The following is a 19,312-nucleotide window of genomic DNA, read 5'->3' as shown; positions in this document are numbered from 1 at the left end:
ACCCAATCTTAGCCTAACCCACCAAAAAGCACTAGTGTGTGTAATCATCAGGTGAAATAAGCTACGGCGTCGATTGTTCAGGTAAACCAATTAACCTGGCTACGAATGTTTACACACCTGAACTAAAAAAAAAAACAATAAAAAAAAATAAAAAAACTGAAAGACTTTTATAATTTCTACGACACTTCCAATTAACTCTCCTTAAAAAACACAATACAAATACGACTTTTTGGGGGCGATATTTTGGGACGTGAAAAATTTGTCTTTCAGGCACTGTACATGACTTGATGTATGTACAACTGTGCATGTAAGGAGGTCAATGAAAGTTCCGTAATATCAAGGGACTTTATAAACACTCAAACATCAAGGGACTTTATAAACACCCCAACATCAAGGGACTTTATAAACACCCCAACATCAAGGGACTTTATAAACACCCAAACATCAAGGGACTTTATAAACACCCAAACATCAAGGGACTTTATAAACAGCTCCATCTTTTTCTACAACTAGAGAATGAAAGACAAAGGCGGCGGCGGGGAGGAGGTAAGCGTGTGTACCAGACAGTCTTACCAGTAAAAGTGGACGGTACCTGAAGTCTGTCTGTCTGTCGTGGCGGTGCAGTGGACGTGTGTGAATCTGTATGAGTCGTGTTCTGCACAGAGGATCATGAAGTGGTGGAAAATAACAGTGAAAGTGTGTGTGTGTGTGTACATTTGTGTTTGTATGCATTTATGTGTGCATTTGTATTTGTAGGTATTCGCGTGTATGTATTTGTGTGTACGTATTTGTATGTATGTATATATGTATGTATGTATATCCATATGTACATATATCTATCTAAATCCTCACCATCACAAAACAAGTACAAGTTTGTCGATCAGGTGAAGGGAATTTTACCTGGACTAGTGTGACCAGGTGAGTCCGCATCATCCATTACAATATAACTGGTCCCTCAGCACTATGTTCACCTCGGGGGCCCTTTTGTGAAATATTTTGTCTCTACTTACTGAAATAAGCATGAGAGGTAATGTGGGGGGGGGTTACCTGTAGATTATTACACCTGCTTATTAAACACCCCTAATGTTACCTGTGGGGAGAGTAGGTTAGGTTAGGTTAGGCTAGGTTAGGCTTGGTTAGATTATGTTAGGTGAGTTAAATTGGGGTAGCGTTAGGTTAGTGTTAGTTTAAGTTAGTGTTAGGTTAAGTTAGCGTTAAGGTGGTTAACTACTACAAGGCGAATAAGCTGAGGGGCTGATCTTCAAGAATTGGTTGACTGGCCACGTTGAGAGCCTTTAATAAGCCCCTCATGCGCGGAGAGAGAGAGAGAAAGGATTCCTCGCAAGAACAACGATCATTGAAGGGCAGGTGGTATGTACTGTACATATATTCAACAGTCTCTCTCTCTCTCTCCCTTCTAGATGATTCTCCACCTTAGTCACGTCATTTAATTGATGGGAAGTAAGTGAATGTAACCGGTTATCTTAATCTTGGTCAAATTTTCATGCCATTTTATATTTTCTGGGAGCTTAAAGTTAGACAGTTTTCCTCCTCTTCTTCTTCTTAATAATAAAAATAATAAAAATAACAATAATAATAATAAAAATAATAATGCTAAAAATAATAATCATAACAACAAAAACAACAATAACAAAAATAATAACAACAACAACAACAACAACAACAATAACAAAAATAATAACAATAATATAGATTCCGTTAACATATCTAACTTGTATTTAAAGGTCGAGTATCATTAATAAGTAAACAACCACAAACTATTGACCATCACAACACTTGGTGGGGAGAAAGTTGGGGAGGATTACTGTCTCCTTGACCAGTTAAGGCGGATGTGGGGTGTGGGGAGGGGGGGGCACACTCAGTACGGTGGTGAGGTGAGGCAGCCCAAGGTGAGGCAGGGCTCTCCTGGTAACACTGCCCCTCCACACACACTAATGGGTTCACCTCACACAAGCACCTCGGAGACTAGAGCAGGTAAAATGACTTCCTTGGTCGGTTTATGAATGCCAGTGCAGGCAAAAGGTGAGTGAACATCCGCCTGCCGTAGCTTCACCTCTGCGTGTTACTGAGAGGTGAAGAGGAACACATCCGCTGTTCATTGTCCGTACGAGTGATTTTTTTTCACTGGTGTTTACCGCCCATACGAGAAGATGTTCGCCTGGCGTAACAGAGTATCAAACGAGTGGCATTCCAGGCATATGAACGACAGGTGCTACTAACTGTGTTTGCTTTTGTTCATTGGCATTTAAATATAAGCTACGCCTGACGAACGTTCGCCCGGTATCTACCTGTAGTGGCGCACCTTTATGTCAGGAGCATTACAGGTAAACCAAACCACAATACCTGAAGTCACGGTGTGTTGCCAGCCCGCCCCGTGACGTCAACAGGTAGCCCGTTATACCACAGTGCCCTCCCCGACCTTACCTGTGTGTGTGTGTGTCACGAGGTACAGCCCCACACTCCACCTCACAGTTCCTTCCACACTATATACTTCCTGAAGGCGAGTGAGTGATCAAGTAGACCCCCAATCAGTCCTAATAGACCCCAGTTCCTACAAGGCCCCATCCTATACTTCCCATTAAGACCATTTAATTAACAACACACCAACCTAACCTAACCCAACCTAACGTAAACAAACATTACAAATACGATAAAAATATAACAATCGTCCCATAAAACAGTATTATTAGGTGATTAAGTCGAGCGATCGTCCGCCTGGCGTAACTCTATCAAGGTGCCACGAGATATGGCAACTGGCAACATATTTACACCATGGCAACTGACAACGGATTTACACCATGGCAACTGGCAACAGATTTACACCATGGCAACTGACAACGGATTTACACCATGGCAACTGGCAACAGATTTACACCATGGCAACTGACAACATAGTTACTCCATGGCAACTGGCAACATATTTACACCATGGCAACTGATTTACACCATACGGGCGAACATTAGACTGGGGAGGAATGAAACGCCAGGCGCTATTGACTACCCGTGGTGGCGTTCCGTAAATAGCAATTTTTTTTTTGTGGATGCCTCAGGGAAGGAGATCCAGCCGCGGGGAGGTCGTGGGAGGGAGGTAGAGGTAGAGGGGGTGTACCTCGCGGCCTCAGGGAAGGAGATCCAGCCGCGGGGAGGTCGTGGGAGGGAGGTAGAGGTAGAGGGGGGTGTACCTCGCGGCCTCAGGGAAGGAGATCCAGCCGCGGGGAGGTCGTGGGAGGGTGTACCTCGCGTCGACCTCCAGCAAGACGTCTGTGATGGCGAATAATGATGAATCGTGTCAACCAGGTGAGGCCACAACAGGTGAGAGAGAGAGAGAGAGAGAGGTGTACAGTTGCTGTCAAAATTCCTGGGACACTTCTCAGCAATACCAGGCCTACTATGAGATACAAGTTACTATAATCCAGATACTAGGCTAATACCAGTACACACCCTCACTAGTATGACCAGGCGAGAAGCAGGATAATACGACAATAACACCTAGTTATTTTTTCAGTATCATTAACACACACACACACACGCACCTCTGTTACACCGGGTCATAACACCAGCGCCAGTACAAGAAAAGCATTCCTCTCCACGCCAGACGAACGTTCGCCCGTCCTTTGCCACATGTCATATATGTAATTAACAAGAGTATAACCCCCCCACTAACTGGATCTTGACCAATGAGTTAATATCAGACTCACCCGAAGCCAAAGGCAACAGGAATTACGGTTAACATTATCTTCTACCTTGAATTTCCTGTATCAGAGGAGACGTCGTGTGCTGCCCTGGCCTCCTCACACAAGGTTAACTGGGGTGTTGTCGCCGCCACTTCATACCTGTACCACCATTATTTTATCTCATCTCTCACTTTACCTCCTCTCTCACTTTATCTCATCTCTCACTTTACCTCCTCTCTCACTTTACCTCCTCTCTCACTTTATCTCCTCTCTCACTATATCTCTTCTCTCACTTTACCTCCTCTCTCACCCCTCAGAAGTTAACCCAAAAAATCTAATAATATTCGGGTTAAAATTATCTCATAGAAAATACACGTTATTGAACATAAATAACTAAACTATAAAATAAACAAACTATATTATATGCTCGTAAAACATAACTAAACTATACAATAAACTAACTATATTACATACTAGGAAAATTAAAGCTATATTAATCATTAGAATTAGTTATTATATTAAGGGTTATTGTGGACAAAATGCCGTTACTGCCCGCGGCTCTCCAGAACACAGGGAACTGACTCACCAAAGACCAGTGACGCTGTGTAGGTTTGATGTCATCCTGGCCAGTGAGGGTTAGGTTAGGTTGGCCAGTTAGGTGAGATCTTACGTTAGAACCTTCCATAACTGAGAGGTGGGAGGGGGGGTGGGGGGAACTGATGCCCTCACTCTTACCCAACTCACCCCCCCCCCCTCCCCTCATCTCCCTGGAAGTCGATCAACCCCAAGTATTTCCCGGAACTGTGAAATGGTCTTTTGTTGAGTAATAAGTGAGACAAGACAAGTCCCAACATCTGTTCCTTGTAATAAAATGTTCAGGCGGCCTTCGCATGATTATATACACGATGTTTTAACCGACACACACGACAACTTACTCACTTAAAGCGTGTAAAATATAAAGGACAATACGCTCTCCAAGGTGAACCAGTTTTTAATACAGTTTCCGTAATGTATGAATGTGTGGAGGGACGCTTTAGTTAGGGAGACTGCCAGGGACAAGGCTTCGTAAACACTGCAAGAGAGACACCAGTTTGAGGTTAGTTTATGTTAGGTTAGGTTGAGATTAGGTTGGGTTAGGTATTAGATTAGGTCATCTTAGCTAAGTTTAGGTTAGGTTATATTATGTTAGATTAAAATAGGTAAGCGTGGTGCAAGCTAGGGTGCCACCATAACTGTGTTGCTATTTCTAAATATTCTAAATCCGATAATAGCTTTACATTTGGTGAGCTGTGTGTCGCTATAAGCACCTGTCAACTTGTTACGTCAGCCAGAAATGCAAGCAGTGTCACAACCCTGGTCACAACACCTCCCCCGTGACCTTACCTGACGTGTGTGTTGATAAGGTTAACCCCTGTTGACCCCCGTCGCGTCTGAGAGGTTAACTACAGGTGACATAACGTTCCCGTGTCAGTAATTAGAAGAGTCGCTGAACTATTACTTCAACGATTGGGTTTTCTTTTGATAGTAGTAGTAGTAGTAGCTAATAATAATAAAAATAACAATAATAACGGTAGCTAAATAAGAACAACAACAACAACAATAATACTACTACTACTAATAATAATAATAACAATAATAACAAAAATAATAATAATAATAATAATTCGTCATTTTAAAAGAACTACACACACATACCTTTGAACTCTAGCTACTGTGCAATGTTATTTCACAAGACAACATAAACACACTAAGCTCCTCACAACAGCACCACCTCAAGATCACATAACCGGGATGAGGAAACTTAACACAAAGGCTTCAAACAACTCCTTTAAACCATCAGTTAAAATTCCTCCAGGTGTTTAAAAATGGGTAGATACATGACTCTTTCCAAACCATCTACGGGTAAATTCGTATGTGTGGGGGGCGTAGGGGGGCGTGAGGGGCGTGGGCGAGGGGGATGGAGGAGGCGTGAGGGTGGGGGAGAAGTAAGGCACTGGCTGTTTCCATGTCACTTGGTCGAAAACTTGCCTGAGGTAGTCTGAATCGGAGGGGGAAGGAGAGAGGAGGAGGAAGGGAGAGAGGGAGGAAGGTGAGAAGGGGGTGGTGGTGTTGGTGTTAGATTGCATTGAAGGGAGCAACAGTCTCTGATGTGAACTCCTTCCAGCAGTGAGTGAGAGCCTTTGCTGCAATACCCCCCCCACCACCCGCAGGCGTTACACACACACACACACACACTCACAGTACCTTCATGTAATCCAGAACATGCCTCAAATAACACATCAAAATAACAAATTATATACATAGGAAAATACACTATACAGACATGAAAAAATACTCTCCTGTATTCTCTGAGTCCCCCCACCCGCCTGCCATACTGTATTCTCTGCCCCCCACCCCTTCATACTGTATTCTCTGCCCCCACCCCTTCCATACTGTTCTCTGCCCCCCTGCACCCTACACATACTGTATTCTCTGCCCCCCCACCCCTGCCATACTGTATTCTCTGCCCCCCCACCCCCTTCCATACTGTATTCTCTGCCCCCACCCCCCTTCCATACTGTATTCTCTGCCCCCCCACCCCCTTCCATACTGTATTCTCTGCCCCCCCACCCCCTTCATACTGTTTCTCTGCCCCCACCCCCTTCCATACTGTATTCTCTGCCCCCCCCACCCCTTCCATACTGTATTCTCTGCCCCCCACCCCCTGCCATAACCTGCCATACTGTATTCTCTGAGTCCCAACATCACCACGGGTCAGCACGATTTCATAAACATTACATAATATCAAGGGGGTTAAAAGTACAGTACATTTATACACGTCTAGTTTTTACCACCACCACCACCATGTTGCTTAAGACTCATTTAACATTTAACGCGGGAGAGAGAGAGAGCGTCAGGAGGTGTTGTATTCTGTTAGTTTCTACAAGTCCCTACAGGAAGAGGTTGAGGGTAGGGATAGATGGATGGCTTGGGAGTAGTCTTCAATGTTATGTGGTAGATTAGTCCTTGATAATGATGGTGGTGAGGGATGGTGGTGGTGGTGGTGAGGGAGGGTGGTGGTGGTGAGGGAGGGTGATGTTACAAGTAGTGGTGGTGGAAGTGTTACAGGTAATAGTGGTAATGGTGGTTGCTGGTGATGGTAAATGTCAAAGAGGTTACCCAACATTACCGCCTCCGGGGACTCCTACCGTCGTTAATGGTGGGGGAATAAACGAACTTACAGGAACTCCCACTACCTCCTGAAGGACACCTCCCCCCTTTCCCTCCCCCCTTCCTTCACTCCTCACCCCATCCCCTTCCCTCCCCCCCTCCTCAACACCTCCGTCTTCCGTCACGCAGCAATTGACTAGACGCAAAAAAAGTATCCTTACCTCTCTCCTTCCTCGTTCTGCTGCACCAAACACTGACTCTTCCCTCCCCATCACCAAACACTGACTCTTCCCTCCCCATCACCAAACACTGACTCTTCCCTCCCCATCACCAAACACTGACTCTTCCCTCACCATCACCAAACACTGACTCTTCCTCCCCATCACCAAACACTGACTCTTCCTCCCCATCACCAAACACTGACTCTTCCCTCCCCATCACCAAACACTGACTCTTCCCTCCCCATCACCAAACACTGACTCTTCCTCCCCATCACAAACACTGACTCTTCCCTCCCATCACCAAACACTGACTCTTCCCTCACCCACTCTTTCCCCATCACCAAACACTGACTCTTCCCTCCCCATCACCAAACACTGACTCTTCCCTCCCCATCACCAAACACTGACTCTTCCCTCCCCATCACCAAACACTGACTCTTCCCTCCCCATCACCAAACACTGACTCTTCCCTCCCCATCACCAAACACTGACTCTCCCCTCCCCATCACCAAACACTGACGCCCTCCCCTTACCACTATCTATAAAGGAGTAATACCAGCAGCAATACCAAACACCAGTACTAACAATACCACTACTAATATCACCAATATAAAAGGTAATACCAGCAGTACCAACCACAGTCATACCACTAACAATACTAAGAGGGAGATACCATAAAATAATAATATAAAGAAGAACAAGAAAATACCACTAACACCAACAATAACAATACAGGTATTAATAAACCCACATCACAAACCGGAATAAAACACATCAGTTGGACCAGGTTATGTAAAGGCAGACAATGAGAGCACCAGAGGAGGGGTCCAATGGGTCTATACCACATGACATACAGACAGACAGACCTATACACACTGCAAGGCTTCTCTCTCTCTCTCTCTCTCTCAGGTGTTCATTTGTTAATTATCCTTCAGGTACAGTCAGTTTCTAAGGTAAACAAAGGGTTAGATTGACCTATTTACCTATTGGAATTCCAAGCCTAAACGAATCATAAATACAAACTGATAATTGAATGAAAAATGAAAGAAAAAAAAACAGTTGAATGAAAGAAATGAAAGAAGAAAGACAACTCGAGTGTGACCTTAATCCCCGACCCTGTAAATAACCACGTCTTAACCCCCTTACCTTAGCCCTAACCTACCCATCATCTCCATGCCCCAGGGACCAATCACAGTACCATCTGAGGGTTGGCGACCACGGACCACGCCAATTAATAAAACAACTACTTTCACTTTTTTTAGAGGTTTGTTTACTTTTTTCATCTGTAAAATTTATTCATCAATTTACTTACTTATTCACATTTTTCTTCATCATTTTCAACTGTTTTTTCTCCTATTTATTCAAGTTTCTATTGTTTATTTTTTTAACTAGTGGGAATATGGATCAATTAGGCACCAACTATTTATGGTAATTAATTATTTATCAATCCATTTGTTTTTACATGTTATATATTATACACAGTATCTACATTCATGGCAGTTCAATCACCCCCTGTCTCCCCCTGCCGTCCTCCTTCTCCCCCTGCCGTCCCCCTTCCCTCCCTGCCATCCCCCTTCCCTCCCTGCTGGCCCTCCTTCCCCTTCCCTACCAGCAGGCGGTGACCTCTCCCTCACAGGCGGAGACAAGGAGCAGCAGGGGAGAGAAAGGAGTGGTTGGGTAAAGGAGGGGAAGAGGGGGGGGGGCTGAGATGAAGAGAGGAAGATTGGGACGAAAGTAAGGAAGGAAGGAAGGAAGAGGGAAAGGAAGGAAAATGGGAAGGGAGGAAGGGGGGAAAGAAGGAAAGGAACAGGGATTGGAGGAAGATAAAAATGAAGTAAGGGAGAGGAGGTAGAAGGAAGGAAAAGAGGAAGGAAGGAAGAAGAGAAGGAAAGAGGCAGGGTACGTCGTCGAGTGATGGAGAGAGAAGAAAAGGAAGCGTCGTAAATAGTGAAGGATAATATGAGAGGAAGAGGAAGGGGGTGAGGGAGGAAGGGAGTGAGGGAGGAAGGGGGTGAGGGAGGTGAGGAGGAGAGTGACCCCTAGTTTGATGCAACACTTCAGGTATGCGAGAGCTGGAGTACCGTCCCTGGTCACACCTACCCTAACCTAACACCTCACCACGAGAGAGAGAGAGAGAGAGAGAGAGAAACTATGGGTACGGTACAGTCTCAATCACACTTGTCAGCGTCAACAAGGTACAGTACTACAGCCGGGGAAGGTATGGCCTGGCCGGGGTAGGTATGGCCTGGCCGGGGTGGGTATGGCCTGGCCGGGGTGGGTATGGCCTGGCCGGGGTGGGTATGGCCTGGCCGGGGTGGGTTAGCCGTTACACAGGGAAGGAAAGTGATGCCTCCAGCGACTAGTGAGACTGGCCCAGGCTGGTAGGAGTGGCTTAGTCCGCCTCCCCCTCCTACTACAGGACCTGTCTGTTTGGACCATAACCCAACCAACAATATCAGTAAACAATAATATCGCCACACAAACTTATAATTAATTCAGTATATAAATAGACAATGCAGGTGTGCAGTGTAAACAGACCATACAGGTATATCGCCTAATTTCCAATGGGTACAAAAGTGAAAGTGGTTCCCATAGACACGTCAGCTCGTTAGGGTATACAAACAATAGTAAACAGTAAGGCAATTCGTGTAAGGTATAAAAAAATAAATAAAAAATAGATCCTCAAAATACTAATCGTCTTTTCTTTATAATCAATCTGGCAAAACAACACCGAATCTTCCCATCACTCGCCATCAAACCATTCATCATCTCTTGAAGTGACACATTATTTACCAGTACACAAACATTCAGTACAGATGGTCCACGACACTACCACGGTGATGTACAGACAGTGAAGCAACCCCCCACCCCGCTGCTATGTCACAAGGACGTGCAGAGAATCACTCCTAGATGGAATATTGACAAAATCCACCATCACAAAGTCTCGCCCAGGATAACTTACATACCGTACTTACACATTGAATCCCAGACCCAACCTTGATTACACGACCTTAACCCCCAACCAAAACACTAAAATTTGATTAATATAACTAAGTAACTGAGATAGATAAATTAATAGATAAAATAAAAACTGGGAGACGGGATGTAAAATGAGAATGACACCCCCTCTCAATATTCAACGCCTTTCCTAGCCTGCCCCGGCCACCCATGATACAACACCACTCCCTTTATTAAGAAATATCTGCAATACATCGTCTGTGACCTCTGAGAGAGAGAGAGAGAGAGAGAGAGAGAGAGAGAGAGAGAGAGAGAGAGACGTGAATTACTGAATATAAAGCCTAATGATTCTCTGTCTCTCAAGGTGGATATGATTTCCCACAAGAGCGGTACATTACTTAGACACCTCCTCCCCCCAGCCTGGACCTTAATGAAACAGGTAAACATGTTGTTATTCATCTTCCAGGTATAAACGCGCCTTTAAATCTCATTCCACGACTGATTAATATTGTTTTCCTCGTCGTCAACAGCTTAACCATCGAGACTATGCTGTGGTGAGTTGAGATGTCTACCTGTCTTATTATACCGAGAGAAACATCTGTTGATTTTGTTGTAATGAGAGGAGGGATAGCGTTGAGGCAGGTGTGTGGTGAGGCAGGTGTGGTATGGGGTGTGGCGAGGCAGTAGGTGTGGTACTTGGTGTGGCAGGCAGTAGGTGTGGTACTTGGTGTGGCGAAGCATTAGGTGTGGTACTTGGAGTGGCGAGGCAGCAAGTGTGACGAGTGTGGTATGGGGTGTGGCAAGGCAGCACATGTGACAGGTGTGGTAGATGGTGTGGCAAGGGAGCAGGGTGGTGGTCACACTGGCACTGCCCCAGGAGTAGGTCCACCACACAACATAAGACTCACACGCACCTACAAGAATGTTGGCACGTCGCCCCGCCCACCAGCCTGGTCTAGGTGTCAACATTGTGTACATAATGCCGCTGAATGGAAGGTCGACAACACAAAGACAAGGCAATACAAAACTCTTTTACACAACAAACCTGACAAAAGACTAAAAAAAACGGATATCTGTGAATCTAAAATTAAAATAAATACCTTTTGTTGAGTGTATTTAATTGTGTTGCCAAGGTTACAGTAGGAATTTCCTTGTACTATTGTCACACGAGGAAATGCTTGAAATTAAACGCTCAAGATCACTTACACGTAAAACTCATTTGGATCAATTGATGGGGTGTATTGTGAGTTCAGTTCAACATTCCTGCAATCTATCTTAAAACATGGTGTTTCTCCTCACTACCGGATGCACAGTAATACTCGACACAATACAACACTTGATAGCTTCACCAGACGTCTCAAATCACGCAATAACACATTAAACTCCAATTTAAGAACGTTTAGTAAGGCTCCGAACAGCTGTAGAGTATAACCTCACTCTGGAGGAGCCTTTGTCATGGGGGTGTGGCTCATCCGATGGGAAATGAGACTGTAAATAGACGATAAGTTCCCGCCATTATCAACAAAAGCCTGACAAGAAAACTCAAGGACAGCCATACACCCGCCAAGGCCAGAGTAAAACACCGGGGGAGGAATGGTGTTTTATAACCTTTTAGAAAGTCAATTCCCAAGATATGAGGCGAGTTAGTTAGAAGGTATGTCCGACAGTGCCTTTGTGGTGGGGATAAACAGCTGAAGTGGTCCCGGCCCTCACATACGTCTCTATAATGCTACCAGAAAGCAACACACTGACGACACCACAAACAACACATAATCCCGAGCACCAGCAGTTGAAAGTCTCAGGGCATCACCACCATTATCATCATCCGCCATCAACCAGCCACAAATAGATCCCATTAAAACTCGTCTTGTTAATAAACCACGACAAACTGTGCCAGATGACGCTGCCTGGTACGTCACGTCACATAAAATAACCAAATCCTGTTTCATAACGATAACTATTAATTTTCCTCAAGTTCATATTAGCGAGAAATATCCGTATTGAGGAGATAAATAATTCCCTTACCCTAATATATACACGTCTTAAGTATTATTTATGTCACAAACCATTAAAAAAAAAAACCCAGTAAATTCCATCGCCTTGAAACAGAAACCATTATACTCCACACACTGGGTTTCACTAGTCGGTTATAGACCAGATCTGACCCCCGGCCTAGCACATACCGTCAGAAACATGGCCAATGGTACAACATACAGACCGCGTCCTGGCAACACATCAAGGGTTTATCTGATATTATGATGACAGGTCCAGAGCCGTGCCTTGTTACGCCGAGATGAAGAATGTGGCTGCTTTATCTTGGCCATTTAATACTACAACAAACATTTTAAAAGTGCACTTGAAAGCAGAGGCAGTCCCGTCCACCTTCGCCCCTCAGGTATTAGAGAGGAAAGTTTACATATAATCCCTACTACTGTGGCGGTGATCGAGGTTGTAAACAGCTCCCAATTGGCTATATAAAAAAATCCCTTCCTCACTAATTGGATATATAATCATTTTTAAGACGAGTTACTCTTTAGTGCTAACAGTAAATAACCTTATATGCCAAAGGACTTTATCTTTAGTAGTAACAGTGGGTATAAGTCTTTGTGAATGTAATAAGACTAATTTATTCCAAGCTCAGTTATAACCCCAACCTAAATGTCACTTGGAAATATCACATCGGTCGACTACAAGTTTCAAACAAAAACTCAGGTGATTTATTCATATATTGTCAACTGTCCCACGCCTTAATTATGGTAACAAATGATCAGGGAACATGAATGGTCATAATTACTTCTCCATTCCATTGATTAAAAAAACATTGATAACTAATTATGTAATGTATATATTTCACAATGCTACTTAGAATAAAATGTTTGTCCAGTGTTGTGGTTAAAAGCAGCACATAATTAATACTGAACTCACCACATCACCATTCTCAACACAGGTAGATCAGAGACTAAAGCAACCCGTTCTGCTCACAATTACGGTAAACAAACACCTTGACACTACCAAGCTGGATAGACCTGACTAAGATACACATACAGTAAGCGGCTTTCACTTTCTGCTACAGTGCACAGTCTTGCCCTAATGAAGACAGTTCAAGACAATTAATCAAAAATCCTAGACCCGCCGGTAATATTTACACACTTCACAATAGAGAAGTTAAAGCCATTGTCTAACCGTAACTTTCTACGGTACGGTGCAGTTTACAACCTTCTGTTTTCAAATCCATGCAACACGCAGAACCCATAATGACGAAGTAGAGGTTACTTTTAGAGTTTTATTATTGTGTTGTAGTCAAGTTGGTATCAAGGGAAAAGAAATCATAACAAAAGGTACAAAGTCGAATTACACAGTTATGGGTGGATATTGTGAGGATCTCTCTAGAGTCTGGCAGGAGTAATGACGAGTTGTTAAAGCAGCGACCACTCACCGCCACATTCACTCACTACAGTATGAAAGCCTTGCGTGCATGCAATCACTCACACACTCGTGCCTTGTACACAGCACCATAAAATTCATGAATCCCGCCAAGCATATCGTCACCCAGTTGTCGTTCTGTTTATTAAATCATCACATTCAACATTAACAGCCAGAAGCTAAGTTTATTCTCAAGATAATTCATACACTTTCCCCGGTAAACACACAAACAAATACATTTGCTCGACCGTTTGAGACGTGAATGAATGTTTGGGCAATCTGGAGAGGAAGTGAGAACCGGTTTCGTATCGCACTTTCTAACAACAATAGGAAACAAATTAAAACAAGTGAAGAATTAACAAGAAATACCCATAACTGGTTCATCATTGCCCAACACTTGTATTCATTTTAAGACGAATGAGGGGTGGAGAGGGCGTGGCCTTGCCTGACACATGTGATAAAATGGTCAGCCACTACGACACACACGCCACACTTTTACTCCTAATATAGTGTCATTAAAACAGCCTGGTGGAGTCTTGTACCCCCTAATGGCCAAACGTTCACATCATCATCTCACGGGTGCCTGAATTACTCGATAGCTCCTTAACATTACACCGCACATTCTCCCGCTTCTCTCCCTTATATGTTTGTGGTCTTCCAGTCACAATCCTTCCAATATATTACGTCTAAAAAGGAAAAAAAAATAGCAATAAAAAAGTTCAAGGTGGGAAAAATGCACTTATGTAACACCGCTACGATATATACTCCAAAGGTAAGGGTTTAGTTCGAATCAATGAACCGTTTATAACAATATTTTAAGTTCTAAATTATGCTATCCGAAAATCATATGTTCGTAGCACATGTGTACGTGAGAATGTTAACGTACACATTCACAATAATGTGCACACAACAACACTTATATGAACGCGTTGTGAATCAATATGGATGTTGACAATCACTTTACATACTGTGTGGATATTTCTTGTGGTTATCTTAGCACTTTCCTGAGGCATCGCTTTCCACACACACTTTGCACTGTTCTAATATTTACCCCCTTAGAGGTTTATTCATCCCGTGATCCACTACACACAAAAGTGGAAGAGGAATAATAATAATAATAATAATAATAATAATAATAATAATAATAATAATGTGTTTATTGGTTGTTTCTACACTAGTATAGCCACCACCGATGTGATATGAAGGACCATTTTATGTGGAACGCCAACACCGAGGACGACGACTCCACTTTTTTCCCCCAACTTAAAAAATTTTCTGGTAAGGTCATCCGGAAAAAGGAACCAACTACAATTTTAAGTTTCCCCCTAACCCCACCAGACGCTACCAGATTATACAGTATTATTTTTTTTTTAAGTTTTACAATAAATCTAATAAACGTAAACTTTATTAACAAAATGTGGACCAATTATATGTCATTTACTATCTATGTATTAATTATTCAAAGATATTAAACAAATGTACAGGTGTTAATGTTCATGGTAGATGTTATAAAGGTCATTCACAGCATAAATGTACTAAAATTGTTTTGAACTTGAACAAACAGTCATTGTAAAAGTCTCAGTAATAAATGGTATCATCCCTAATCCACACAGATCAATATCAGTTGGTGGTTAGTAAACACACACACACATTGGGGCTAACAAAACACGGGGGACATCGTGTAGAAAGCAACAGCCTCTTCTATACATTCTACTGAAATCATAATATATAGTGCATAGGTTTATTTAGAGTAATACATGTATATAACTAATGAAAGTAATGGCTTGTATGATGTATTTATATAGTTAATAATGGTAAACTAAGACACAGAATATAATGTGACGTAAAATAAGACGCAGAACACTACACGGGATAAAGACTTACCCGGTATACACACATCAACAAAGTTTCTCTCGAGGGCTCTAGAAACTTCTCAGGCACACTCCATGAAGTTATGTTACCCAGAATAAAATGACCTAAACAAAACAACAACAATATCTAATAAGAGCCAAATGTCATCGGGTAGTACAGGTACAAGATTAGTTTCTAATTGCCTTGAAGGTAAGACTGGGGCCACTTATCAGAGAGCCGAGTCTAAAACAGGAAGAAGCTGCTCATGTGTGTCACTGGGTAGCTACTGCCTCATAAAAACATTAAATTGAGCAGTTAATTTCCTCAATATTATATGTGTTCCTTTACAAGTTTTGAATTGTTTCCCTGTCGTTGCTCGCTATGACAGAGGCGACTTACCGATATGCGTACACGTAATCTACATCTCAGAGGCTGGACACCTGTAAGTCGGTAGATTGATTCAGGTTCTTATTTAATCACGTCTAGTCGTTTATTGACTTGAAGTGGCTACGGGAGCGATATTACTTGCCCTATTGATCAAGCACCGAGAAAGGGAAATAGCTAAATGATAATCCTGGAGAATTAGGCTGAGACTGAAAGTTAATTTCCGCACGTTCAAGAAACAGGACATCGCAAGGAAGTACTTTAATGAGTAGATAATGATCACTGATTGGTGGAATTCGCATGACGTAACTGTTAACGCCCTTCCGTACCTGAACTATTACTCCTAATTATATCCGGTTTCTCTACGGTAGTTAACCATTTTCAAAGCACATGAAAGTGTTCTCCACAGGCCTGTTAGGAGAGATAGTCTACAAAGTACTAAGGGCAGTAAAGTAATTTCCCAATGAAGACTTGTAATAAAGGTGACAGCGTGTTCGGCAATATACTCTGCAGCCTTCCACTGCCCCAAGAGTAAACTACTACTGTAGCTCCTTGACCTGCAGCTGGGTCAAGTGATGGTGCTCGCTGGCCTGTGGACACGAACCTGTGGCAGCTGGGTCAAGAGGCGAGTGATATACCCACTCGGCCACAGTGCTCTCCATGACATTATACAGATAAGCAATGACGTATGACAAGACAGTATAGTAGTTGATTTAGGAGCGACAGTGATTCACTATTTAAGCGTCACAGGGACTACAAGGCCATTCACAAGCTTATAATTATTCCCTCGTGCTCGGATACCACACTGCGGTAACTATTAATGAGGTATTTGAATAGTTATACAGCGACAACCTTATGATGAACGAGACATTTACTTCCCCACGATAATGATAGACAATGCATTTTCCATCTCACATACGGTACATTTACAAGGTACAGTAAGTTAACAATATTAGCTTGTCCATATCGTACTAAATAAATCTGCTTTTGGTGGACGGGATGGGTAAGATATTTCAAAAGTTCTAATATTACGTAGCGCTTGTCCTTTGTGTCTAAAGTTTTGCGTTAGATATGGCAAGAAGGCGTAGTTACTTGTATACGCGTTCATCGTTCATACCAAAACACGCCCATAGCATGACTATCAATTTGGTGGTCAATAATGATGAATGTGCACATACAAAAGTGCGTCACCACAGCAACAAGTACTTGACAACAGTGAGGGAGCATACATTCTCGCACACATTCACACAAACACGAGGCAAATAATGCAGGAATACAACATGACAAAAAATACAGAAATACAAGGGAACAACAAACTAAGAAAACAAACACCTAACAAAGAGTAGAGAACAATAATGCAAGAACACACAAACACAAGAGGTCAATAACAAACACAATAAGTGTAGAAAAATAGACAAACGCCACACAGAACATTAACCACAAGAACAGCACGTACTGAACACCCACGACTCTTAAGTTTTAAAAAGTTTTGAAACTTTCAGGGATCTTTACCTTCAAGATTACGTAACCAAAACATCAAAATTTAAAACATATTTAAAAGTAATTCTTCCTAATAAATTAATGAGGATAATATTAAATATCAACAGGGAGGCGGTATAAGATTATAGACGCCGTTTGTGTAGTCACAGTAGAAACACAACAGGTGGGCTTGACTGCCCGAACTTTCTACAGGTAAAGGGGGGAGCAAAACACACACACACACACACACACACATCTCCTGCACGCAGCTGAACTTACCTGCGTGATCAAGGTAGAGAGGATACACAAGCAGGCTATAATCCTCGATTTAGTCTTCCAGGGATCCATGATATAGTGTTGTGTGTTCTATAAGTTGCGATAAACAAAACACACACCTCTGGTCCCCTGCGGGCAAGTATGCACATCACCAACCCAACGATCTGGGTCACACTTTTCTCGATTTTCAGCGACTATCAATACCTTCTGCTGACATTTTGATGACTCACTCTAACGAAAATTTTCTCCTCTTCAAAATGAAACACTAAACATATGCTATCTAATTAAATAAAACATAGTGGATACATCCAGCCCGCAGCGACGTATGTCACACCCGACCTCCACAAACTCTACAGGTGAACTGAGAAGCTGAAGTGAAACCAGTGTGTGGGTCTCACTGTACCACAATCCTCCCGCACCGAGACAACTGACGACCGCTGCGCACCAGGTAACGTTTACATTCATTTTAAACATTATGGGTTACTTATTCCACTACTTCATTACTCAATAAATGATTCTACCTGTCTCATAATCTGTCTAAACCTATATATTTATCTGTATAGTTTCTACCTGTCTATTTATCTATATCTACTTATCTATCTGTCTATCTAGCTACTCGACATGTCTAACTTTCTTACCTACTAAATCATTTTGCAGATAGACTTTAGCCTTTTAGTTCTGAGCCATTGTCTGCGCCAGTCTGTCTTGTCTCCTTCCACATGATGGTCTTAAGGCACCTTTTTCCGCCGTTATTTCTACAAGTTGTCAGACACAAAATTAATATAGAGTTTCCGCTAGATTGGTTTGGGTCAATTTCCTATGTCAAGTCAAGATCTATAGTAATCGATAATGAATATATTTATACAAAATAAATATAGAGCTACTTAAAATAACTAAATTTAATTATAATAATATTCTGTATCGTATATTTAATAAGTTGCCTAAGTGTAGATTTTTTTTCGATATTCATATTCGTAAATACATCTGATTTGTTTGTTTTTTACAATTAACAAACGTGGGTGACAGGACGCGCTCAGAAAAATTACAATCTTTAGAAAATTAAGGCAAGAATATGACGGAAAAAGCACATACGAAATAATTAATCAACGTGTAATTAAATAAAACACAAGAGAGCAACTGAAGATCTCACGGTACTCACAAGATGAACAGTTGAACACCCAAAATGAACATTGAGTTAACAGTCAACGCTTGAACTGATAATGCCGAAGAACGACAAGTAAGATTAATCAGAGTTCTTGAGAATATCTTTAGTTTTTGCATCTGCACTTGTTGTTGTATCTGTACCTGTAATGTTGTCTTGAGGTAATACAATAACATGAAAGGTAATTGACACATTGAGGACAGGAATATCTGATAACGTTGTATCGGGTGTGGTTGGATGTGGCTCCATTCACCTAACACCTGCGGGGCCTTATCACCTGTAGAATGGTAACTCATAAGTTTTGTACCTGTGATACTCCCTCGCCATGTGTCACACAGCCCTAAGACGCCCTCGAGTGCCACTGTTGATAATTTTTTTAGATAGTGAGGATCCTGTGTATATGTCTTGTACAGGATCTCTCGCCACCTCTTCTTGGATCTTCCTGAAAATTAGCCCCTAGCTTATTTCGCCTCAAGATTAACCACCCTTAAGCTAACCTAACCTAACATTAACCTAATCTAACCATCCTAACCCGAACCTAACCTAACCATCCTAACCCGAACCTAACCTAATCTAACCAACCTAACCTAACCTTACGTAACATAACCATCTTAACAGAAAATAACACAAAATGAGAAGTTCAACATAACAAATAAACTTGACAAACAACAATAGGATGCAACATTTCACCCCAATCGTTAAATAAAGCTATC

The 19,312-nt window shown here is 42.3% G+C and overlaps 1 protein-coding gene across 2 annotated transcripts in view; it reads right to left on the bottom strand.

The window, feature by feature from the left end:
- Positions 1-17,785, bottom strand: part of LOC121870799 (tyrosine-protein phosphatase 10D-like) — a 69,920-nt gene extending 52,135 nt beyond the window's left edge. For both annotated transcript variants that reach the window (XM_042372761.1, XM_042372762.1), the window contains exon 1: positions 17,441-17,785. In XM_042372761.1, coding sequence (XP_042228695.1) covers positions 17,441-17,509 — 69 coding nt within the window. In that variant the 5' untranslated portion in view covers positions 17,510-17,785. The remainder of the gene's footprint in view (positions 1-17,440) is intronic.
- Between the last annotated feature and the right edge of the window lie 1,527 nt (positions 17,786-19,312).

Source organism: Homarus americanus, unplaced genomic scaffold (genome assembly GCF_018991925.1).
Source record: "Homarus americanus isolate GMGI-L3 unplaced genomic scaffold, GMGI_Hamer_2.0 scaffold16119, whole genome shotgun sequence".
Classification (NCBI taxonomy): domain Eukaryota; kingdom Metazoa; phylum Arthropoda; class Malacostraca; order Decapoda; family Nephropidae; genus Homarus; species Homarus americanus.
The sequence above is the reverse complement of the archived record's forward strand: the minus strand, read 5'-3'. Positions and strand labels throughout refer to the sequence as shown.